The sequence below is a fragment of the Diadema antillarum genome, unplaced genomic scaffold (genome assembly GCF_040938485.1).
Source record: "Diadema antillarum isolate AM-2024a unplaced genomic scaffold, OU_Dant_1.0 scf00000227, whole genome shotgun sequence".
NCBI lineage: Eukaryota > Metazoa > Echinodermata > Echinoidea > Diadematoida > Diadematidae > Diadema > Diadema antillarum.
The window spans coordinates 371,958-395,549 of record NW_027271116.1 but is presented as its reverse complement, the minus strand read 5'-3'; the positions used below and the strand labels follow the sequence as shown (position 1 = coordinate 395,549).

The window sequence follows — 23,592 nt, the reverse complement described above, 5'->3', positions numbered from 1 at the left end:
CAACAGCATGAAGATAACAAGATACAAGACATCAATATGAAGATAACAAGTCACAAGACATCAAGCATACGAAAACTTTCATTATGATAAAATTAAAGTGAAACCTATGTTACCCACCACTCGTTTTATATCACACGTGCATCATGACAATATTTTCATCCGTTAAGGCACGAAACAGCATGTTCCCAACTCTTATCATTTCAATGCCATAAATTCATAAGTATGAAGCCAATTGTCTTCAAAATATCAACAGTTACGGATTACTGTTCTACTGAAGAGTTTACATGAGGACATGTTATAAAGTCTTGCAGTTTTACAACTATTTTAAATGTTATTTTTGAGAATTGTATCGCCATGATATTGCGACATCGTGTCATAATATTCGTTCACTTAAAGTTGAAGAGAAATTAGTGTAAGAACATATACAAAAACCAAAAAGAAAATGTTCCAAAATTTGCTGCACATGTAGTAGTATTGTCTTTGTAACTTACGTTACATTAACGTGAAACATACGTTACTTGGAATCTAACGACTATATTTTTGCGCACATAGTTTCACGTTTCATCGATGATACTCAAGAATTAGCTGGCAATTTGGGACTGATAAATGTTGAAAATATTTTCTGAAGAAAGTCTGACGTCAAATTATCGAGAAAACAAATTAACATTACCTGTCTAAGGTTTAACACAATAGGACATGGTGTGTTCAGTATAGCATACAGGTCATTTGCCATCCTTCCCATCTGCAGGCAGCATTTACAAACATGCAGCCGATGGTATACTTCACATCTGACGCATAATTATCTCAATCATAGAATGTAGTCACCAATCTTAATTAATGCATTTGAAATAGAATGACATGGTAACGTATGTTACATGGTGAAATTTATGCCCCATGAAAGAAATTATCACACCTTTAAAATAAAGCAAAACTATGTGTTCATATTTTTCAACTACAAACTTGAATATTTGTCTCGTGGATTGGTATAAAAATGAAACCTATTCTAACAACTTTAATTTTCCCGTTTTGTGATTGTCCAATTGTGCCGAAATAGTGGTTTTGGGCCATGTACGCGTAGCACTGAATGTAACACTATAAGCTATAAAGGCTGTGAGGATGGTTCAAGCTTGGAGAAGAATTGAAATTATAAAACATGTCAGATCTCACTTGACTTAATATACTCAGGAAAAGCATGATCTCGTTTCAGACTATCAGCCAATCACAACTCTACGGACTGCAATGACCAATGAGCATCGTGACTTCAGCGACCAATATGTGTTGCGTATTAATCTTGTCCTTTGAGACACATCTTTTGAACTGTTGCTCGAATAATCAACGTGCTGATTACCCTTGCATACAAAGTTTCTTCTTTAAGCCAAAATTATCATAATACATTTAATGTTTCTCCTTAAAGCCTGAGTTATAAATTCCCTTTCAATCTATCTTCTTTAAGCCCAAATTGTCGTTATACATTTCTCATGTAGGCCCAAATGTTTCTCTTTTAAGCCCAAATGATATAAATCCCCCATCCAATTTTTTCTTTTACGCCCAAATTGTTATCATAAATGCACTGTGTACTATCATCATGACAGTACACAGTGCATTGCATTCTTACTTTGGTGCCACGATGCCCTGTGCGGTCAGCTACATTTACAGCTGACTTGTATGTTACCTACTGTGCATGTACATGGTCATGGTAGTCTAGTGGTGAGTTTGCGTCATTTGACCTGTTTACAGTTGCCTTTTGTGGAAGTTTTGCCTCATTCATGCTTTCGAATGTTAAATGTAAGGATTGCTATGTGAACGTAGCCTATAATGGCTATAGGCCTACCTACCCAGAGACTCCAACCCAAAGCACCTTCTGATCTGGAGATTCTCCCGCCTGAAACCCCTAGCAAACGGGAGACTCCAAGTTGATGTGTGCGAAGCACCAAGTTCCTAGGGTTCTAGATGCTCTCTGGTGCTATCTAAGGCTTATATTGACAACATACAATAGCAATAAGTAAGAAATCCTTTCCAACGGGAGACACAGAGCCAGGGCGGGAGAAATTAAATCTCAAGCAGGAGAACGGGAGATTTTGCAAAAATGGGTTTTCGGCGGGAGATCTCCCGTCGAAAATGGGAGAGTTGGAGTCTCTGCCTACCAAGGATAGGTGTAGACTCTAGCTAGACCTAAACGTTTGATCTGCAGTTTTCATGTAGACATTCTAACTACCTGTGTTGTTCTCCCCCCTTCTTGTTCCATAGATTTTCAATCATATTTTTTCTTAGACAGTTAAAATGGTTTCAAGTGTGAAATAAAATGGAAATATAGATGTAGAACATAAAGCAAGTAATCAACTTTTGGTTTCAGGCAATGAGACAATATCACTACGTCGGTGATCTGAATATATGTAGCAATCTTTCCTCAGCTGCGCTTAGGAAAGATAGCTGCATCCAGATCGCTTTATCGCTACAAATGATTATAGTTTGTCCCATCACCTTCACCAACATTGAGTATTTGCTTACTATCAGCATTCAGACCTAACAGACAGGTGGAGGACAACCCGAAAAATTATGCTTCCAGCAGCACCTTATATGGCGGAGGCATACAACGAACAAAAGAACAACGAAGTGCAGCCATTTCAAGTGAAGCTATTTCTTTCCTGCTTTAATTGGAAGCAAACGTTTTGTCCAGCAGAGAAACATGAATCTTTTTTCAACACAGTGAAAGTAAAGAATTGTACCTTTGCATCAAAACATATCGGGCACTTGCAAAAAAAACAAATGGCACTTTGCTTGCCTGTGAAATCCAACAATAACAACTAATGTATATAAAATCCGAATAAAAATCAGTACATCACAAGCAGCGGCCATATCACATTTGCAGCAATACTAGAGGTATAGCAACAATCATTTACTGTGTCATAGCAAGTGCGATGATGCTACAAATTCGCATTAAACAGTAAAGAGAACACCCTGATAGTATGTGTCATGAGATCTTTGAGGTATGTCAGAAAAGTTCCAGGACTGGCATCATTAAAGATTTATTTCAAACCCAAACTTCAGACTCAGGATTTTCACAATCTATCTCGATTATTAAACTGTGATTCTAGCTTTCTGCAGCCATCAGATTTTTGTCTACATAATTACCTCCGCTAAGGGAGGAGGTTATGTTTTCATTACCCTTGGTTTGTTGGTTTGTTTGTCTGTGTGCAAAATAACTCAAAAATTTGTGAACGGATTTGGATGAAACTTACGGGAAAGGTTGATAATGACACAAGTAACAAATGTAAAAGTAACAAATTTTGGTAGTGATCCGATTTTTTTTTTTTTTTTTTTTTGGGGGGGGGGAGTTTTGGAGGATTTTTGGTGTGTTGACAAGTAGGGTCAATGAATTTGAGAGTTCAAGCTGCACATTTTTGAGGTTTTCAAACACTAAAAGTGCGTGTTCTAATTTCTGCTAAAGCAAGGTGTGTCGTGCAGCTGAGAGTTTATGACGTACGTGTGTAACAAAAGCTTCTATATTGGGAAATCCGGCGATTTTTCAGCATGTATACCTACATTGTATGGGTGGAAATGAGTGATATCTATGGAAGAGCCGAAAGAGCTTTTCGCCAGCAGTAGAGAGGGCAAAAATCTCTTTGGGAAGAGCAAGATCATTGGTGGAAAGTAGCTGCTTGGCAGAGGTCTGCGCTCTCAGAGTGCTTTTCTAGTTTTATATACACACATCTTCTGTTTCAGGTTGTTCAGCAATGAGCATACAGAGCAATGAACAAACTAGAAGTTTCGTTACGGTTACGGTTGGGGAAAATGCAATCAGAAGCGCTGAGATTGCTGCAGCAAGTTTACGGAGATGACACAATGACACACACACGTTTTTGAGTGGTGTAAAAGGTTTAAAGAAGGACGAGAGAGTGTGGAAGATTACCCTAGGGGCGGAAGGCCCTCAACAACCAGGACTGAGGTCAACATTGACCATGTCAGGCAGACGGTACATGGCGATCTTTGGCTGACTGTTCAAATGATGGCAAATGAGCTGGGTATAAATCTGGACAGCGTCTGGAAGATTCTCGCTGAAGATCTGGACACACGGAATATCTGCGCAAAGATGGTGCCAAAACTCCAGAGTGATGACCAAAAGAATTGACACATGCAAGTTTGCCAGGACATCATTGAGCACCTTGAAACTGAACCAGACTAGGGAGAGTCATTACCAGTCATTACCTTAGTCCTGGTCTTAGAGAGCCTTCTGCTCCCAGGTAATCTTCCACGTCCTGTCGTCCTTTTTTACTTTACTTTCGCATGCATTTTAATTTCGCGAATCGCGGCGCTCGCAAAATTCTTGAAATTAAAAAGCACTCAAACATTCTTCGTTTTACAGTATACATCAAATGTTATGAGCCATAATCAAACCCACCGTAAAAACTCAACATTGGGCCCTAAAGTTCATTGATCAATGCCTGTGACTTTTGACCTTCAGGTGACCTTCATGTTTGGTAAAATGTGTAACTTTGTATATTAACCACTCTTTAGGAGTTATTCAAGTCTTGTGGCATTAAGGACAGATGACGGATGGACAACAGACAGACGGAGGGACAGACAGATGCGCAAGTGATCCCTTTATAGTCTCCCCTCACCTCCGGTGGGCTCGACAAAAATGGACTTTTTATTCATCTTGAGCAAGTGAAAGGGTAAGTATTAAAAACTCACCTGATTGGTGTCTATGCATTGGAGTTGTCGCCTTACCACCATGATTTCTTTGATGCCTAGCAGGGGCTTAATAGACATGCTGACTTGTTTACTCAGAGTGTCCAAGGTGCTTGAAAGTGTGATCTCCTTCAACAACCTTTTCACAGATGTTAACTACATGTAGAACGTAACAGCCAGAGACATGGTAATTTGTCCCACTTGTTGTTGGTAAGAGATACCTGTTGTCTCTTAAGATGCAGTTGAGTGAATGTTCCCATCAATCAGCATGTCTAATGCCTCATGTGTGTCTCTTGGAAAGGGGGGGAGGAGGGCACAATGTGCATCCCTTTTCTTGCCTGATACCCCACGCGCAAGTGCTGTGCAAAAACCTCATCAATTGGATCCAAATTGTCTAGTTGCTGTCTGTCGAGTCACGCTCCTGCTTTCGCATCCTGGCAGCATTTCATGCACAGATGGCTGGGCTCCCCTCATCGTCTTGCATTGAACAAAGTCAGTCGTGCCACTACACAGTTGCAAAGTTTGACAAAGTAAAGCTTGTCAATGAATGCAAACTTGTTTTCAACAAGCTCATCAATTCTGCAAGTTGTGTAATCTCTGGGGACCTTTATATCCGATTCCAGAGACTGGCCACTAGGCCTTCTCAACTTTCCCTCTCTATTCCAGTTGAGTTGGTACGTGGCATTGCCAAAGACACTCGTCTGTTGCCTTGCAAGTCCATGCAATGATAGCTGTGAACTTGTCTAACTGCTCTGCCTCTGGGTCTTGGTTATCCATGAAAAACAAAGCTTTGAGGATCTTGCTAGATGATTTTAGCAATTAAAAGAAACCCACCTTTAGGCCTGCCTTGATGCTAACACCTTCACTACCCTTTTCACTCTCTGTGAACTTCTCTACAGCCTCTTCAAGGTGCCTAAGGTTTGACCTTTGAAACAAGTCTGACACATTCTGGGCATTTACTGGTAAAGGTCCAAATTTCTCCTGAGCATCCTTCATGGAGAGGTAGAGCCCTGCCAGCCACCTCATGTCAGTCATGACTGAATTTCTCACATCTTGTTCATCTTCTTTATTTGCTTTGTCCACAGTCTCCGTCCAATGTCTCCAAGGACAGCATCTTGCTGACATCATATGCCAACCTCATCTTTCCTGAATTTACCCAACACTTCACTGACAAACTGGGCATCTGCATGTTAGACCACTTTAAGAAGGGATGCTGGAATGTTCAGCTAGGACAGCTGGAATTTGATGACTTTTCACACACCCGCTTATGTCTCTTCATGTAGCTCACAGCATAAACACCAGAGCATAATCCACAGATGAGAACATCCGTGTTCTGTGAGGATACCCTTTCCCTTTCACACAATGAATCACCATCTCTCACATTCTGTTTATACACTTCCAAGGTCCCTTCTTTCTTAATGCGATTAAATTCTTCCATTCTTTGTTTCTTTGAGAGATGAAGGGCGTTTCTCACTCTCTCTTCGTCTTTGTGTTTCTTGATAAGATGATCTGATAATTTTGACTTGAACTGACTGCAATAGATACAATATCTGTATGGCTTCTTGTAGGCTGTTTTCTTATCACCACATGGTTCTTGTTCTGAAGAAGTTTCTGCTGTGAAATTACTGACTGTACAAGATTTACCGTACAATGCTTTCTCTTCATTGCTGACTTCTGACTCTTTGCGAGTTGTTAGTGAATCTGTTAATGAGAAATCATCACTCCCTTCATCATGTGAACCAGAATCCGATAGAGTATAGCTTGGATCACTGCTATCATCCTCTCCATCATGGTTATATCTCGGAACATTTAACCGCCTCCTTTTGGGTACAGAAAGTGCATATGAATCATCCTCTTCACTGTCACCAGCAGACAAAACACTAGAATCACTATACGTGTTCACCAACAAAGATTCTTCTTGTGACTGGCAAGAAATTTGAAGAGTACGAGATACTGCTGAAGGCTCCTCCGACTGGCAAGACTGAGGGATAGTGAGAGATACCGCTGAAGATTCCTTTGACTGGCAAGATCCAGGAAGAGTAGGAGATCGAGCTGAAGAGGCACCCTTTGACTGGTCAGCTGACTACGGCAGAGTAGTGAGATAAGAAGAGTAAAATCATGCACTGGTTGTGTTATGTGCAATACGAGGCACTTATAACATTGGCACTACATTATGTTGAAATTGTCATAGGTGATAGAATCACAATATATACGGATATATATTTTACATACATATACACTCATATAAATACACATACAGCTTGTATATATTTTTTTCCTTCCATACAAATATATATATGGAAAGAAAAAAAGAGGGCCAGATGCAATAAAATCATTTGTACAAAGTGTAGAGGGAGAGTAAGGAGATGAAGACTGAACACAAGGAGCAGAGGGGAGGCAATAAAGAAAAGATAGCAAGAGGAAAAGAGAGATTACCATAGAGAATGATTCATTTGATATTTCCAGCATAAATAGAAATAGATTATATTCTGCTATTATATGGTCAAAGAGTGAAGTAATAAGCATGCAAAAAATTCCATGGGAGAAATGTAAACATTGCATTATAGACTTGGGTTTAAAAATATCAACAAAACATATTCAACTAGAATCCTGAAAGTATACTTTGCAGATCAACACTATGGTGTTATTACATGACGAGGAATAAGATTTTCACTAAGGTTGTACAAAAACTACTGAACATTTCACTCCCCTCAGTCTACATTTATAATAATGTTAAATTACCACCTTCTGAGGATTCATGTGTTTCCCCGAGTTATCTACGGTAACCGTAATAATGGAAGATTAATGTCACTCCAAAAAAAGAACAGATTTTGGTATTTCTGTAGTATAGTACACAATATACTGGTCAAAATTGGATACAACTACTTTCACAAAGGACATGCATTCTATGTACAACATATTCTTTAGTTGGAAGCAGGGAAAACACAAATATACTCACAAGGGCCCATTCAAGCATGACCTTCAACATGTGCCTATCATTTATTGACTATAGGGACCTAGTGTCTATCTCTACTAGACCTCTGCCTAGACAGACTAGATGTCGGGCCTATTATAGATAGGTCTACATCGTAGGTCTTTCTGAGCAGACACAGAACTATATCCTAGCCTTTACTGCTTTAGGTATCTAGGGCCTAGACCTACTAGAAGTTAGTGACACTGATAGTAATAGACTCTTAATAGCAATTACGAAGCCAAGTCCAAAGTACTATCAGTAACTTTGAATAGCCTCTAGAGTCTAGTAGGCCCTAGCACCTAAGTAGACTACTAGTAGTCATACAAACTACTAGAGGTCTAGTACTAGATCACAGTCGAGCTAGAAATGTTTAAGAAGATAGATTCTAATCTAGTTAGAATTCTAGATCTACTGTAGCACCTAGTAAAAGATGGTTTAGAGATGTAGGGTCTGACTAACATGTTAGCTAGGGAAGGTACTGGTAGGCCTAAAGGTTTGGTGTACCAGTAGACTGTACGGGGCCCAGCCAGGCCATAGTCATGATGTAGAATTAGAACATTTCTACCATTTTTGGAACTCTATCCTATAGTAAGATCTAGGCTATGTTGTATTTTTTTTTCTTATTACTAGTACTCTATTCTTAGACCAGCTAGACTGAGGCTCAAGGTCTAGGCCTAGGCCTACTGAAATACCTGAATTATGCCTAGGCCTAGGCTACCTGAATTAGAATTCAAGTCCTACTTATGTATGATAAGGCCCAGTCAGTATGTAGGATCTAAGTCAAAAACTTGCAATGTAGGAGTTATACTAGCAAGGACCTAAAAGTTAAAGGACCATTCTAAGATCCAGTCCTAAACTACCGTAAGCCTGAAGAGTTAAATGGGATGTATCCACAGGGTTCTCAATTTTATGCAACCTGGATTCAATATTTTATGCTTGTGTTCCCAATCATCATTGAGCTTTGACTTGAAGGTGATAATTGATTTTGCCTACTGATAGTATCAGGACAAACTTAAGGCTACTCCAAGAATTCACAGTTCTCTGGTTGAAAGATGGTAACCTGTTAGGTACTACTTGTGTTACACCTTCCTTTAAGTACATGTTACATTTCGAACTTATGACCATGCGTAACTTGCTCACTGGTAACAAAGAGAACAGCTCGATCAAAAATCTTCAGAATCATGAAAAATCTTGAAGACATGAATCATATCTACACGTTCATGTCTTGATGTAGATATCTAGATCAATACTCGTAAGGATGAAATCCCCCAAAATTTTAGTCTCTCTAAATGTGACAATGATTGAACAGAATCAGATACCAAGTTGGTATCTCATCAGTCCTCTGAACCGATTCAAGCCTTTTTGGCATCATTCTTTGTAAGTTCATTCTAGATACTTCATCGAAAACCCTGCAGGATTAGATCTAATGGTCTAAAGATACAAAATAAAACACAATACAGTACACTACAAAATACAGTCAACCTCGCTTACCTTGGTGTCGGATTAGCCGAATATCACTTAAATAGCTTGGAGGCAAAATGAAAGTCCCAATTTTCCTGTGGAGTTTCTGTGCGTTAAAATTTGCGTAGCTCGAAAAACTTACTCGCAGTTCGGTTTCCTCAAAAGGAAATCTAATGTCCCGATCTAAATCAACTTGTTTTTCCCAGCATGTTGCTCAAAGCGAAATTAAAACATCACTAAGCATTGCGCGTGGATGGCGAAGACATGTCACAAAACTTTTCACACTCAATTGTTAATAGTCTGAGACTGCGCCCAAAGCAATACACAGCTGGCAAGATTGTGATAGTCATGCTGTGCGTGTATTCTTAATCGTCGTGGTGCACCTGCGTAGGTGTTGACAGTTATATCTTTGGCATTAATCACGGTCCAATGTCCAAACATCAATCTCCTGCATAGTGCTTTTCTAACTTTTTTCCTCTCACATTCCCCTGAGAATGTAAGCATTGAATGCATTTTTCAGCTATGTGATTATAAAAATATTGTGGTATATGATCTGGAAGTAGGCCTGGCATAATAAAGAATAGATACAATTTAACAACAGTTTATTTAAATAGATTTAGATGTTTCTGAAGGATACGCTGTAAGATTTTTCAGGCAATTAACATTTACTTTATTCCTGTTTTGACTTCTATCTTATTTGAGATTTCGGTAAATTTAAATTTTCCCCCTTTTCCAGCACAATTGTATGTGATTGAATGTGATTCCTGTGTAACTGTCTACTTTAGTTTTAGTTTTGACAGGTTTCCCCACATGATGTGTACATGTACGTATGTTTACAAGGCAAATGCATACACAGTATACTGTAGACACACCACATTCAAACCCAGATGCATATGTACATTCAGCACGCATGTCCTGTATCTCATGCACTCGATTGCAATCTGGTATTTTCTTTTTGTTTTTATGGTGATAGGTGATTCAATTGTCCACCAGAAAATAGTGTTGAAAGAATTCATTCTTATCTAAGGGTGCGTTCAAGTGCTCCAGAGTGAACCAAAGCGGACTGATTTAACCAAAGCGTATCGTATTGAACTATGCCAGCTTTGGAGCGTTTGAGAGCTCTGTGGAGAAAGCGTACCTCAAGAGTTATTTTTAAAAAAGGTCACGCTTGTTTGTAGCAAGAATGTCATTCACCTGGCGCTTGAACTACTTACAGCTGTCCCGAACAAAGAGAATGATGTCTTTGCATTGTGACATATTCATGCGCATGATACGAGCATGCTTTACAACAAGTTTTTGGTACCCTTTGGTAAGCTTTTGGAGCACATCGGGAAGTGGTCCACTTTTGGCTCGGTACAGTAGGGTACGGTACACTTTAGGAGGGTTTGAGCCCTCCTCTGGGGCGGCTACGGTACAGTACAGTTCGCTTTAGGAGAGCACTCGAACGCACTTTAAGTCGCTTCAGTTCCAATTGACAAGCATGCAAAAAATCGAAGGCACTACAGTAGATACCATGTTGAACATCGATAAAAGTCAGATATGTCAAAGAAAATTCAACGTACGCAGACCTCGAGTCCGTGTACCTTGAATCATTTTCTTCAGTCCGACTACAGTAATTCGAGGTATGCGAGGTTGACTGCATTTACATGATATCTCACTCTGACCAGATGTTATGCCCCTAAATGTGACTTTGATTATTAGAAGCTGTGCCATGTAATACGCAACGAATCCTGTATTGTACAGCGTGCATGTAGATCATTGTCATAACACACGTATGTCCACATATTATGCGTATATGAATGGGGAAAGTCCCACCTCGAAAGAGATTTGGTTTTGAGGGGATGTTTCTCATAGCTTTCTTCTCAAACTATAAAGGCAAGTCATAATTCAAAACCAGATTAGCACAAAATGGGTCTTATACCACTAAGTTCTACATTGTATATGTCAATGAGATAATGCAAACATGTTATGATTTTTTTTTAAAGAAAAAGCAGATAATACCTACATTCCCCCAGAGACCCGTATTTCACACACCTCCAATATACAGCCATATTTTTTTCCTGCCGCCAATCTCCCCTTAACCCTATTTTAACTGGGCTATTTGAGACAAAGTTTTTACTGGGGGGGGGGGGGGGGGGGGGTCAATTTGACCCCCCCCCCCCTTTCAGATCGCAGCTGCTGATCACGCGATCACCGCTAAATTTGGCCTGAACATACAGCCAGATGTTAAATGGTCAAACATTCGAAAATATCTTATTTTCATTTAACTACTAAATTAGTTATGCCAATTTACGCATGAAATCATATTTTCACCTATAACTCCGTTAAAATGACTGAAGGACTGCTAAATTTTTGTGTCAGAGTTCCTCAAGACACATCCAACAATTTTCTTGGAAAAAAAATGGCAAATTGAAATCATTTTCTTTTGTTTTTTATTGTTTTGTTAATTTCTTATAAATTTCATGTTTTTTTCGACCTTTTGTTTTCTATTGTCTTTAGCCAAAATTTGTTGCAGGTACTTTTTCAACCTATCTACATTAGAATTGATTAATTTCAATGGTTAAAAGTTGAAATAATCAAATTTACATCAATTAAAAAAAAAAGAAGACAATTTGCATTGGATTTTCACACGATATCATGAATTTGAGCGGTTTTCGGGTTGACAAGCATACACATTTGTATGCAAAGCATTACGTAACTTCAGAACGGTGTACCCGGACGTCACAAATTTGGTCTCAAAATATGTCAGAGACTTCAATGAAAAAAATAATGAAACGATGCGGCAAAATCTTTGTGCGTTGCAGAATCATGGCGTGAAATGTCGAGGGGGGTTCAATTTGGACCCCCCCCCCCAGTTGGAATAGGGTTAAGCTGTCATGTTTCGCATGTCAACCTGAAAACCGCTTAAATTCATGATATCGTGTGCAAATCCAATGCAAACTGTGTTTTTTTGTTAAATTGATATGAATATAGATCATTCAATTTCTAACCATTGAAATTAATCAATTCTAATGTAGATACGCTTGAAAAGTGCCTGTAACAAATTTTTGCAAAAAAACCCCAAAACGTCGAAAAAACACTAAAATACAAAAGAATTCAACAAAACAATTAAAAACTAGAAATGTCGCTACAGCGACTGGTTATACCCCCGCCAAACAACATTTCATAAGCTTTGGTCAAAAAACTGAGGAAGTAGTTAAATCCGCAAGATCTTTCCTTGATCTTCTGCCATTAATATGCCGTTACCATGGCAACGTACTTTCGGGTACTGTCGAAAAATGCATCTTGCACATCTACAACCAAAGGCACACATCTGTACCACGTTTCATGGAAATTTGGCAAAAACTGAGGAAGTAGTTTGCAACACAAAATTTTCCATCATTTTGGCTCATAATATGTGAGCTGTTACCATGGCAACATACTTTTTGTCACTGTCAAGAAATGTGTCATGCTGACCTATATCCTAAGACAAACATTCAATATGAATTCCATGAGAATTGGAAGAACACTGATGAAGCAGTTTTGCCATGAAGCATTTTGCCCTACATTTTACCAATAACATGCCGTTACCATGGCAACGCACTTTTTGCCACTGCGGAAATATGTGTCTTGCACATTAACATATTCAGATGAACATCTGTACCTAATTTCATAAAAATTGATCAAAAACTGTGGGAGGAGTTCGCGACGCAAGATTTGTACCCATTTTTGCCCATAATATGCCGTTACCATGGCAACGTACTTTTGGGTACTGTCAAAAAATACGTCTTGCACATCTACAACCCAAGGCACACATCTGTGCCAAGTTTTATGGGAATCGGTTGAAAACTGAGGAAGTAGTTCACGACGCAAGATTTGCAACGGACCGACCGCCCGACCGCCCGACCGTCCGCTGATTCCTATACCCCCTTCAAACTTCGTTTGGCGGGGGTATAACAAAAGAAACTAACATTGACTGCCCTATCTTTTGCATGAAAATTGTTGGGTGTGTCTTGAGGAAATCTGACACAAAAATTTAGCACTTCTTCAGTCTTTTTAATGGAGTTTTAAGTAAAATATGATTTTATAAATTTGCATAATTAATTCACTAAAAATAGAAAGCGAATATTTTTATATTGTATGACCATGTAATCTTGTAGTTGACATCTAGCTCTATCTTCAGGCAAAATTTTGCGGCGTCCGAGATCTGAAGGGGGGGTCAAAGTGACCCCCCCCCCCCAGTAAAAACTTAGTCTGAAATAGCCCACTTAAAATGGGGTTAAAAAATCAGACACAGCATTCCAAGCAATCGTGGCCTGTCACGTCTGCTTTATCCCATCCCATCGCGTTGTCTCACGTCCATCCCATTTTGTCCATGGTAGTTTGAAATGTGACTGCCATGGCTGCTGAGAACATGGTGTAAACGCAGCTTAAGCACTCTCTTACATGCACAGTATGGTGAGAGTGATGGCCAAGTATGTACGATGGAAGTTTTGCTTTTACATACACAGTTATGTGAGGAGATTGATAGCCAAGTACATGTATGAATGATGAGAGCATGTTCTCACACACACAGCATCTGAAGTTCCTCACACGCCTGTGAATGCAGTAGCAAATATTCAATGGATGGCATTTATGGTAAGGCCAAACAGGAGACAGTACAATGTACTTACATGCTGCTTTTTTTGCTGCTTATGTTGGGAGACTTTCGAAGCTGGTGTCTGAATTCCACAGCTGAGCTTGTTGACGAGATCCTCTGCTTCCTTTCTCACAGCATCACCATACTTTGCGTACGTCCGGATCTGCTGGTAAAAAGGGTATCTATTAAATCCCTGCTGATCAAAACATTGGGCCATATACACTGTATACTGTACAACCTTGTACATGCATATGAGTTGCATAAACATACTCAAATAGTGGCGCATAAACAGAAAGAACAGGATCAACAGGGGAAAGTATACCCCAAAAATAGGATGATATACATTAGTCAGTTCTAGCATGCCTTGTGGTGGAGAAGAAGATCCCCAAAAATCACGAAGTACATACGTACACGATGTCTACAGCATATGGAGGTGGGGGTACATGTATGCCCCTGTATGCCCCAGACCCCCTGAGGGATGCCTTATTCATGCCACATACTGTACATAAACTACCAGTGTACACTGTATTTTCCCCTAATAATGAGTCTTGCCAAGTTTTGTTACAATCAGACTACAGGTTTTCTTGAAAAGGGAAAAGGTATTATAAAACAATATTGTATTTTGTACTTTGAACCAACCAGGGTTGAGGTAGCCATCATGGTCTAAATTTTGGTCACTGGAAATCACAGTTTAGGAGGAGATGGTATTGGTCTCGTCTTGGAAATGAAGTATCTTTCTCATTCTCTGTAGGGGCAGATCTTGTTCCTAGTTTCAGACTTAAAGCTCTTGAATATGTGACCCAGGGGACATTTACAAGTGCAAGAAAAAAAGTACAGATGCACATTTATAATTATATACTAATGGCAGAGCTTTGTTTATTCATTCTTCAAACTGCTATTGTGCTAAAAATTTATTGTGGTGAAAACATGCTATTGCTGAAGACAAGATATATGCCACAGGAAACTTTGGAAGAATTACCTTCTTGATGGCTTCTACAAAATTCTTATGCCGCTTCAACGTTATACACCTGGTACGCCTCTTCTGCATTACAGGGAAAAACAAGATAAAAACAGATGAAAATTACACAATAAATACTGTAAAATGAGGAATGTTTGCGTGCATTTTAATTTCACGAATTTCGTGAGTGCCAACATTCGCGAAATTAAAACACACACGAAAGTTCTTTTCTACACAATATGCATTGGATGCCAGTGGCAATTAGCAAAAATTTCTTGCTACGAAAAAGGCCGTCGGCTCCAATTCGCGAAATTTTCATGATGCGAATATACAATGTTTTACAGTACCAAGTATTGCAAGGACCTTGAATTTGAAATGCATTTACGGAACATGAAACACTTACAGCCTGCAGCAATATTTTCTTCCTAAAACCAATTTGGGACAAAATCTCTACTTCACAATCTAAAGTGTCAGAGACAATTATTTTCAACCAGTCATCTCTGTTTTTTATATCCCAGACACATCAGGACATGTTTCTCCCTCACAAAGATCATAATGGTACACTGCGTGACATTAATCATTAAGTACAGCAGAGTTCTTTAAACGCTAATTATATTTTTCTTTTTTTGACAAGAAATGAATTCATACATTACACAATGTTGTCAATGAGTATATGCAGGAACAATTGGTATTTCACTTGTGTATTACAGGTACAATATATGTTCTCTTTGTGTGACATATGAAACTTGTGATACCTCATTATTTTGCCAATGAACCTTTATGATCAAACATTTCACTGTTCATATTTCGGCCAATGTTTTTGATGGTATGCTAGTTGGATTTGATCACTGATGGTTAACACAAGGCAAGTGCAAAATTGTGTCTTGCCCATTCGCGTACAAGAAATTATTATTTTTCGAACTCCCAGAAGTTCATTGACTCCGCTATGACCTTTGACCTTGTGGTGACCTTCAACTCCCCAAGGGACATTTACCATCCAAGTTTGGTCACAAACAGACAAAGGGATCAAAAGTTATGAGCCATAATCAAAACGTGCCATAAAAAGTTAACATTGGGCCCTACAAATTTGTTGACACCTGTCTGTGACCTTTGACCTTGTGATGACCACCTCCCCAAGGGACATCTACCATCCAAGTTTGGTCACAAAGGGACAAAGGGATCAAAAGTTGTGAGCCATAATCAAAACGCGCCACAAAAATTTAACATTGGGCCCTAAAATTTCGTTGACCCCTGTATGTGACCTTTGACCTTGTGATGACCTTTACCTCCCCAAGGAACATCTACCATCCAAGTTTGGTCACAAACAGACCAAGGGATCAAAAGTTATGAGCCATAATCAAAACGCGCCATAAAAACTTTACATTGGGCCCTAAAAGTTTGTTGATCCCTGTCTGCGACAGCCTTGCAAGTAAACTTTAACGTATGACCTCACATGACCTTTGACCTTATAATGTAACCTCTTATGGCACTATAACATGAAGGTACCCCCAGTGCATCCATCACCAAAGTTTGATTGCCATTGTAGCAACATGTGTCGAGTTACGTGTGATAAGAGAGTCTTGCAAGTAAACTGTAACGTATGACCTCAAATGACCTTTGACATTATCCTCTGACCTCTAACGGCACAATAACATGACGGTATCCCCAGTGCATATATGACCCAAGTTAGGTTGTAATCCAAGCTACTTATGTGAAGTTATCTGTCAAAAGAGAGTCTTGCAGGTAAACTTTAACATAGAAAAGAGAGTCTTCCACATACTCTTTAATATATGACCTCAAATGACCTTTGATGTCATCACATGACCTCAGACAACACCATAACATGAAGATACCCCTAGTGCTTCTATCATCAAAGTATGGCTGCCATTGCTGTAACAGTTGCCAAGTTATGCATCATAAGAGAGTCTTGCAGGTAAACTTTAACATTTGTGATGGACGAGGGACGGACGAGGGACGGACGACGGACGAACGACGGACGGACGCCATTTGGATGCCTTAGTCTCGCCTTCACCTCCTGTGGGTGAGACTAAAATTGTATATCCAGTAGTAATATCAGGAAACTGCATCAAAATTAAGATATGTTAAACTGTATGTGTGAGTGTGTTAATGACGGGATTAGGGATAAACTCACCGGCTTTCCCACAGCAAGAGATTGCTTGAGGCTTGAAAGGAGCTTTAACATCATAGCTTCAGTTTCTGTGTTGTCAGTGGAAAAAAAAAAGAAGAAATATATATGTAATATATATATATACACACATATATATATACATACATACAAAACTAGGGTTATGGGGACGTACGATAAGATGCTTACTGGGACTTGGGGTTCCCATGGTTTCTGTGACGATATTTAAAGCAGCATATACAGCGTAGTTTGTTTGGAAACTATCATAATATACACACTAGAACTAAAATTTATTTCACAGGAGCTAATATTTTGTGTATCTGTGTCATACCTAAATATGGGGATATTGATCCCCATAACCAGGTGTATATACTGCGTCCCCACATCCACTTATATATAATGCATCCCCACATCCACATATATAATGCGTCCCCACATCCACATAATATGATGCGTGTATACATCCACATAAGATATGTTTACGGGGACTTGGGGTTCCCATGGTTTCTGTGACGATATCTAAAGCAGCATATATAGTGTAGTTTGTTTGGAAACTATATCATAATATACACACTAGAACTAGATTTTATTTCACAGGAGCTAATATTTTGTGTATCTGTGTCATACTTCAATATGGGGATATTGATCCCCATAACCAGGTGTATATACTGTGTCCCCACATCCACTTATATATAATGCATCCCCACATGACATCCACAGATATAATGCATCCCCACATCCACAATGCGTCCCCACATCCACAACCAGGTGTATATACTGTGTCCCCACATCCACATATACAATGCATCCCCACATCCACATATATAATGCGTCCCCACATCCACACATATAATGCGTCCCCACATCCACAACCAGGTGTATATACTGTGTCCCCACATCCACTTATATATAATGCATCTTCACATCCACATATATAATGCATCCCCACATCCACATTATATAATGCGTCCCCACATCCACATATACAAATTGTACAGTGTATAATGCGTCCCCACATCCACATAATATGATGCGTCCCCACATCCACATAAGATACGTTTATGGGGACTTGGGGTTCCCATGGTTTCTGTGACGATATTTAAAGCAGCATATATAGCGTAGTTTGTTTGGAAACTATTATCATAATATACACACTAGATCTATAATTTATTTAACAGGAGCAAATATTTTGTGTATCCGTGTCATATCTCAATATGGGGATATTGATCCCCATAACCAGGTGTAGGCCTATATACTGTGTCATCCCCACATCCACATATAATGCATCCCCACATCCACATATTATATATAATGCGTCCCCACATCCACATATATAATGCATTCCCACATCCACATATACCCGCATGGAAGTAAACCGGAATCGCGTGTTACGTCAATGCTGTACAAAGTCTATGAGAAATCGCTGATCGGCGTTGCCAATTTAAGAGTGTACGGAGGTTAGACAATAATCAATATTACATCATTATATTTCATTACCCTATTATTAACGAAAATTGAACACAAAACCCTCGTAAAATCTGACAGACTTTATTGTCCGTTTAACGATTGCCACGGCAACTAGCGATATCGCACATACTATAGTACATGTAGCTATTATAGATTGTAAATATTGATTATCACAATATTCTCAATGAAATTACAGGAAAAGTCAATCAAATTTGGTTGAAATTGTTAAGTGACAAATTAAAATATGGTAGGGTACATCGTGACCCCTCAAATATTCAATTTAAGTCAGACTTTATCAAAGATTTAATTCATATTTTTACTGGCGTCGAGAGGCACCAACCACATATCTACCAGATACCATATATAGGCCTATACGACTCGAAAACTGAACCGCATCGCCATTCCTCCTCTGAGTCTCCGTAGAACAGCGAGCATTCCGAAACCGACTAACGGTTGATCACAGTTGCCAGTCTTTCTTGTTTATATTACACTGCTGTATATGTGCTTGTAAATACTGTGTAAAATGAACGGTATTACGATGTAAATAACACAGTCTGTAAAAATTTTCAGCTTATAGGCTTAGAAGGAGTTTGACTTCGTCGAAGAAGAAGAAGAAGAAGGAGAAGAAGAACAGGAAGAAGAAGAAAGTTCAGTGTATGTCGATTTATGGGTCAAGCCCTGTCGCTAGATTGCTGGGATAAGTGGAGAAATCACGGATAATAGTGTATGGAATGGTAGTTTGAGAGGCCTTGATTTGCAGAATGACCAAAAGGTAATGGTTGTGAATGACCCTGTACGTTGGTCTTCTTATAATTTCTTTCGTTTTTCATGTGACACAAAGCGTTAAAATAATAGATGTAATATGAATGATAACAAAACAGTGTTTTCCACACACAAAAATCCATTTTACTTTGTATCGTTCTAAATCTTTCACACAGGTTTTGCCTTTGCCATCTGTTCTAAATATGTTATCAATCTGCAAACTCTAGATAGACTAATATTTTGGAAACAGAGAAATCACAATGAAAAATGCTGTAGACACACAAACATTACTACATACCACTCACACACACAAACTGTCATATACGTGAGAAAATAGTGACTGTGCATGTCGCAGTAACTATAATCTAAATGTTTCCAATCTGATGGACTAGAAATGCTTTCACTCTTGCAAAACAATTTCTCGGATGATTGACAATAACTGTAAATCGACGCAAATAAGCATTGAATATATTAAGATCAGTGTTTTAGTAGTAGCCATGACCAAAATCATGGGCATTTATATAAAAGGACCTACTCGCTCGGACAGGATTCAACCTACGACCTCCTGATTCTCCAGACAGACGTCTTAATTCACTATAGACCACCGAGCTTCCGCCCGACATCAAGTGCTGGTTCAATCCTTGTAGTTAAAACCCTGCAGCTGGTACTGCAGAATTATTTAAATTCACGACATTCTTCCGACGGGTTGTGTTGTCTGTTCTTTTTTTTTTGTAATTATTATTTCATAAAGCCTATATGGAGGTAATTATAACGTAGAAAAGGAGTGCAAGAGATCGGTCCGCTATGAAGCAGAGAAAAATAAAAAAGTTTTCGATATGGTGTAGATAGATATCTCTTGAACTGTCTCCAATCATGCACTTTCAAAAAAAAAATTTCAGATATCCAAATCTATGAAAATTTCTAAAGAAATGTTCTAAAGAAAGGGGGGGGGGAGGCAGCCCTCCGCTAAGAAGTAGAGAAAATGTTCTCATAGGTTTCCATATAGAAGTGGTAGGTTAATATCTCTTACTTAAGTTCCATTGAGTTTCACAAAAATGTGAGTGGTTTCAGGTCTTCAAAATTCATATTTTCTAAAGCAATGTGATAAGCCGCCATCTTTGTGTACAAAGCCTATGGGGTTATACCTTGTATTGTGGGAAGGGGGGGGGGGCGGTGAGTATGGCAGTCTGCTATGAAGTAGAAAAAATGTTCTCATAGGTTTCCGTATAGAAGTTGTAGTGTGATATCTCCTCTACAAGTTCCATTCAGTTTCATGAAAATATAAGTGGTTTCAGGTCTTCAAAAATCATAATTTCTATTAAAAGCAATGTCATAAACCGTAGCTTTGGGGAAGGGGAGGGGGGGGGGGGAGTAAAAACAGCGGTCCGCTATGAAGCAAAGAAAATGTTCTCATAGGTTTCCTACAAAAGTTGTAGTCTGATATCTGTTCTACAAGTTCCATACAGTTTCATTAAAAAGTGGTTTCAGGACTTTTTTCTAAAGCAATATCACAAGCAGCCATTTTCGTGTATACAGCCTATACAGGGGTTATAACGTGGAAAGTGGGGGGGGGGGGGGGTGAAGAAGGCGGTCCTCTTTGAAGCAGAAAAATTATTATCCAAGGTGTGAATATAAGAGTTGTAGCTAGACATCCGCTGCGCAAGGTCTAATCAGTTTCACTAAAAGAACTACACGTAGACTTGGAATTTGTCAACACTGACAAATTAGGTGATCCGATCTATTTGGAAATCAACGATTTAAGTCCTGATCCCAATAGGCATGGCCATAAATGTTTCATCTGCGTTTAGGGGACATTGGCCGTGTGATGTCTCAGCTACAACATATTAAAATCTGAGAGAAATTCACCGAAGGGCAAAGTGAGCGAGTGCTCGATAAAGACAATCATGTCAATTTTCACATCTACAAAAATTCCCTCTCATAGAGATAACACGTCATAACGAAGCTACAGAAAGATGTACATATGACCTTTGACCCCACTTTGCACAGACTTTAAGATGGCATCTGAGCAAAATGTGGTCAGTCATCTTGTGAAATGATTCTTGTAACATGGTCTTTGCGTGTGCAAAATATGGGAAAGATAGGACATGTATTCACCAAGATACAGGATGAAACATTTATGACCTTTAATTGACCCTCATTTACATACCCAAGATGGTGTCCGATCAAGTAGTTGTTATTTTATGTAATAATGTACGTGACATGAACTAAACATGTGTAAAATATGGGGGTGATAGAGGCTGTTTTTCTTGAGTTATTGCAAAGAAAGTTGCAGAAAGAAAGAAATATCTCAATACATCAAAGATAAGCTTCAAATTCAACCAAGTTTTTTAATGTGATCCCGACATTCTTTGACATAAACAGAGGCAAATATACGATAGCGCAAAGTCTCAGCTACAACATATTGAAATCTGGGAGAAATTCACTGAAGGGTAAGTGAGATAGTGCTCGATAAAGACAATCATGTCAATTTTCACATCTACAAAAATTCCCTCCCATAGAGATAACACGTCAAAACGAAGATAGAGAAAAAAGTACATATGACATTTGACCCCACTTTGCACAGACAAAGATGGCATCTGAGCAAAAAGTGGTAACATTATTTTGTGAAATGATTCTTGTAACATGGTCTTTGCGTGTGCAAAATATGGGAAAGATAGGACATGTATTCACCAAGATACAAGATAAAACATTTATGACCTTTGACCCTAATTTACATACCCAAGATGGTGTCCGATCAAGTAGTTGTTATTATATGAAATATTGTACGTGACATGAACTAAACATGTGCAAAATATGGGGGTGATAGGGGCTGTTTTTCTTGAGTTATTGCAAAGAAAGTTGCAGAAAGAAAGAAATATGAAAATATATTGAAGAAAAGCTTTAAATTCAACCAAGTTTTTGGACGTGATCCCGACATCGTATGAAAAAACGAAGGGCACACTTGCGATAGCCCAAAGTCTCACCTACAACATATTAAAATCTGGGAGAAAATCACTGAAGCATAAGTGAGGTAGTACTCGATAAAGATAGTCATGTCAATTTTCATTTCCAGAAAAACTGCACTCCCATAGAGATAACACGTAAACTGGTCAAATTTGACAAGGTTACTTTCAATCCATTTTTACTATGTGATGTCGTCATCCAATCAAAATTGTGTTATACATTTATGACAGATCATTTAATAAGCTACAACATACTGGAATTTGGGTGAAAATCGGCAAAGGATAAGTGAGATACGCTCGAGTGAACTTGAAATTTGAGGACGTCATTTTGAAAATTTACTTTTTTTACTTTATTAACAAATTTGATACCTTTTAATCATTTTTCCAGCATTGCCAACCCATAAAATGATATTTACAACTCATCAGCTTTCAGAATATGTAAAGAAAATGGGGGGTCACCGTCCATCCTGACGAGTAAAATCGGATTTAGAATTGGCGTTTTTTTTGGGGATAGTTGCACTGTATATCGCCATTGACGCGTGCACGGAATTTCAACTTTAACTGGCCCGTATGACGTCATTTTGAGTCGGATTGACTTGAAACTTGGTAGAAATATTCCTTGACATTTCAGACATCCGATCAAAGTGAAAAAACGGGAAATTTCTATTGCATATGAGCTGTGCGTGCATATATGCGCGCGCGCGTACGCATCCGTCCGATTTTTTTCAATTTTTCAAAAAATGCTCTAAATGGTCTGAAACGTGTGCAAAAAAATTTTGAGCTCGATTGGAGCATACAAATATTTCAACACGCGCGTACGCGCACGTTTTAGGAGAAAATATGAATTTTGAGAATGAGTAGAATGCGCATAACTTGAAATATATGTGACTTAAATTTCATTGTAAAATTTCCATTCCATTAATGAGATATTAATGAGAATGTGTTTTCATATGTGACCGTGCACCTCAAAACGAACATAAAGTCGCACACACTGATTTTGCGTGAGGACTGAAAATAAGTAAAATGGGTCAACCTAGCCGAACTTGACTTTTTCATATTTTCTGAAAGAGCGGGTCTTCTTTTACATTATGCTAAAATTTGGTATCATAAAACAGGCAGGAAAGTGTGTTTTTTAGCAGTTTATCTCAAACATTTTTGGTAGAATGGTGTGATTAGGTGTGTCTTTAGAATCCCTTTTTCATTTCTGAAAAACCTTGTCCACACTCTTCACTTTCAACTCTAATAACTTTTGAAAGGATGATGCTACTGCTTTGAAAGTTGGCATTAAGTATGGACAGAATGTGTTAATGAGGCATGCTTAATTTCAGTTTAATCTGATAATCCCTTCATTGTTGTTACTCTGGTGGTTTAGGCGCCTTGGGAGATTACATTGTGCAGGAAAACCGCGGCGCCGCCGTTCAGCGGTCCTTTGAGCGGCGCTTTAAAAAGCCTGTTAATACGCCGGGGTACTCAAGCATATTCCCGCTGTGGCCCGCTCTCCGGCTTTTCCTTTCAAAACGCCGCTAGGGTTTTGCAAACCCTTTTATGAATAAC

At 38.8% G+C, this 23,592-nt stretch overlaps 1 protein-coding gene and 1 pseudogene across 1 annotated transcript in view; both read right to left on the bottom strand.

The window, feature by feature from the left end:
* Nucleotides 1-23,592, bottom strand: part of LOC139724770 (uncharacterized) — a 94,222-nt gene that overhangs the window by 29,770 nt on the left and 40,860 nt on the right. Inside the window, exons 3-5 of the mRNA XM_071635888.1 lie at nt 16,853-16,917; nt 14,722-14,784; nt 13,777-13,905 (exon numbers count right to left, since the gene is read on the bottom strand). Coding sequence (XP_071491989.1) covers nt 13,777-13,905; nt 14,722-14,784; nt 16,853-16,917 — 257 coding nt within the window. The remainder of the gene's footprint in view (nt 1-13,776; nt 13,906-14,721; nt 14,785-16,852; nt 16,918-23,592) is intronic.
* Nucleotides 5,022-6,327, bottom strand: LOC139724761 (uncharacterized; annotated as a pseudogene).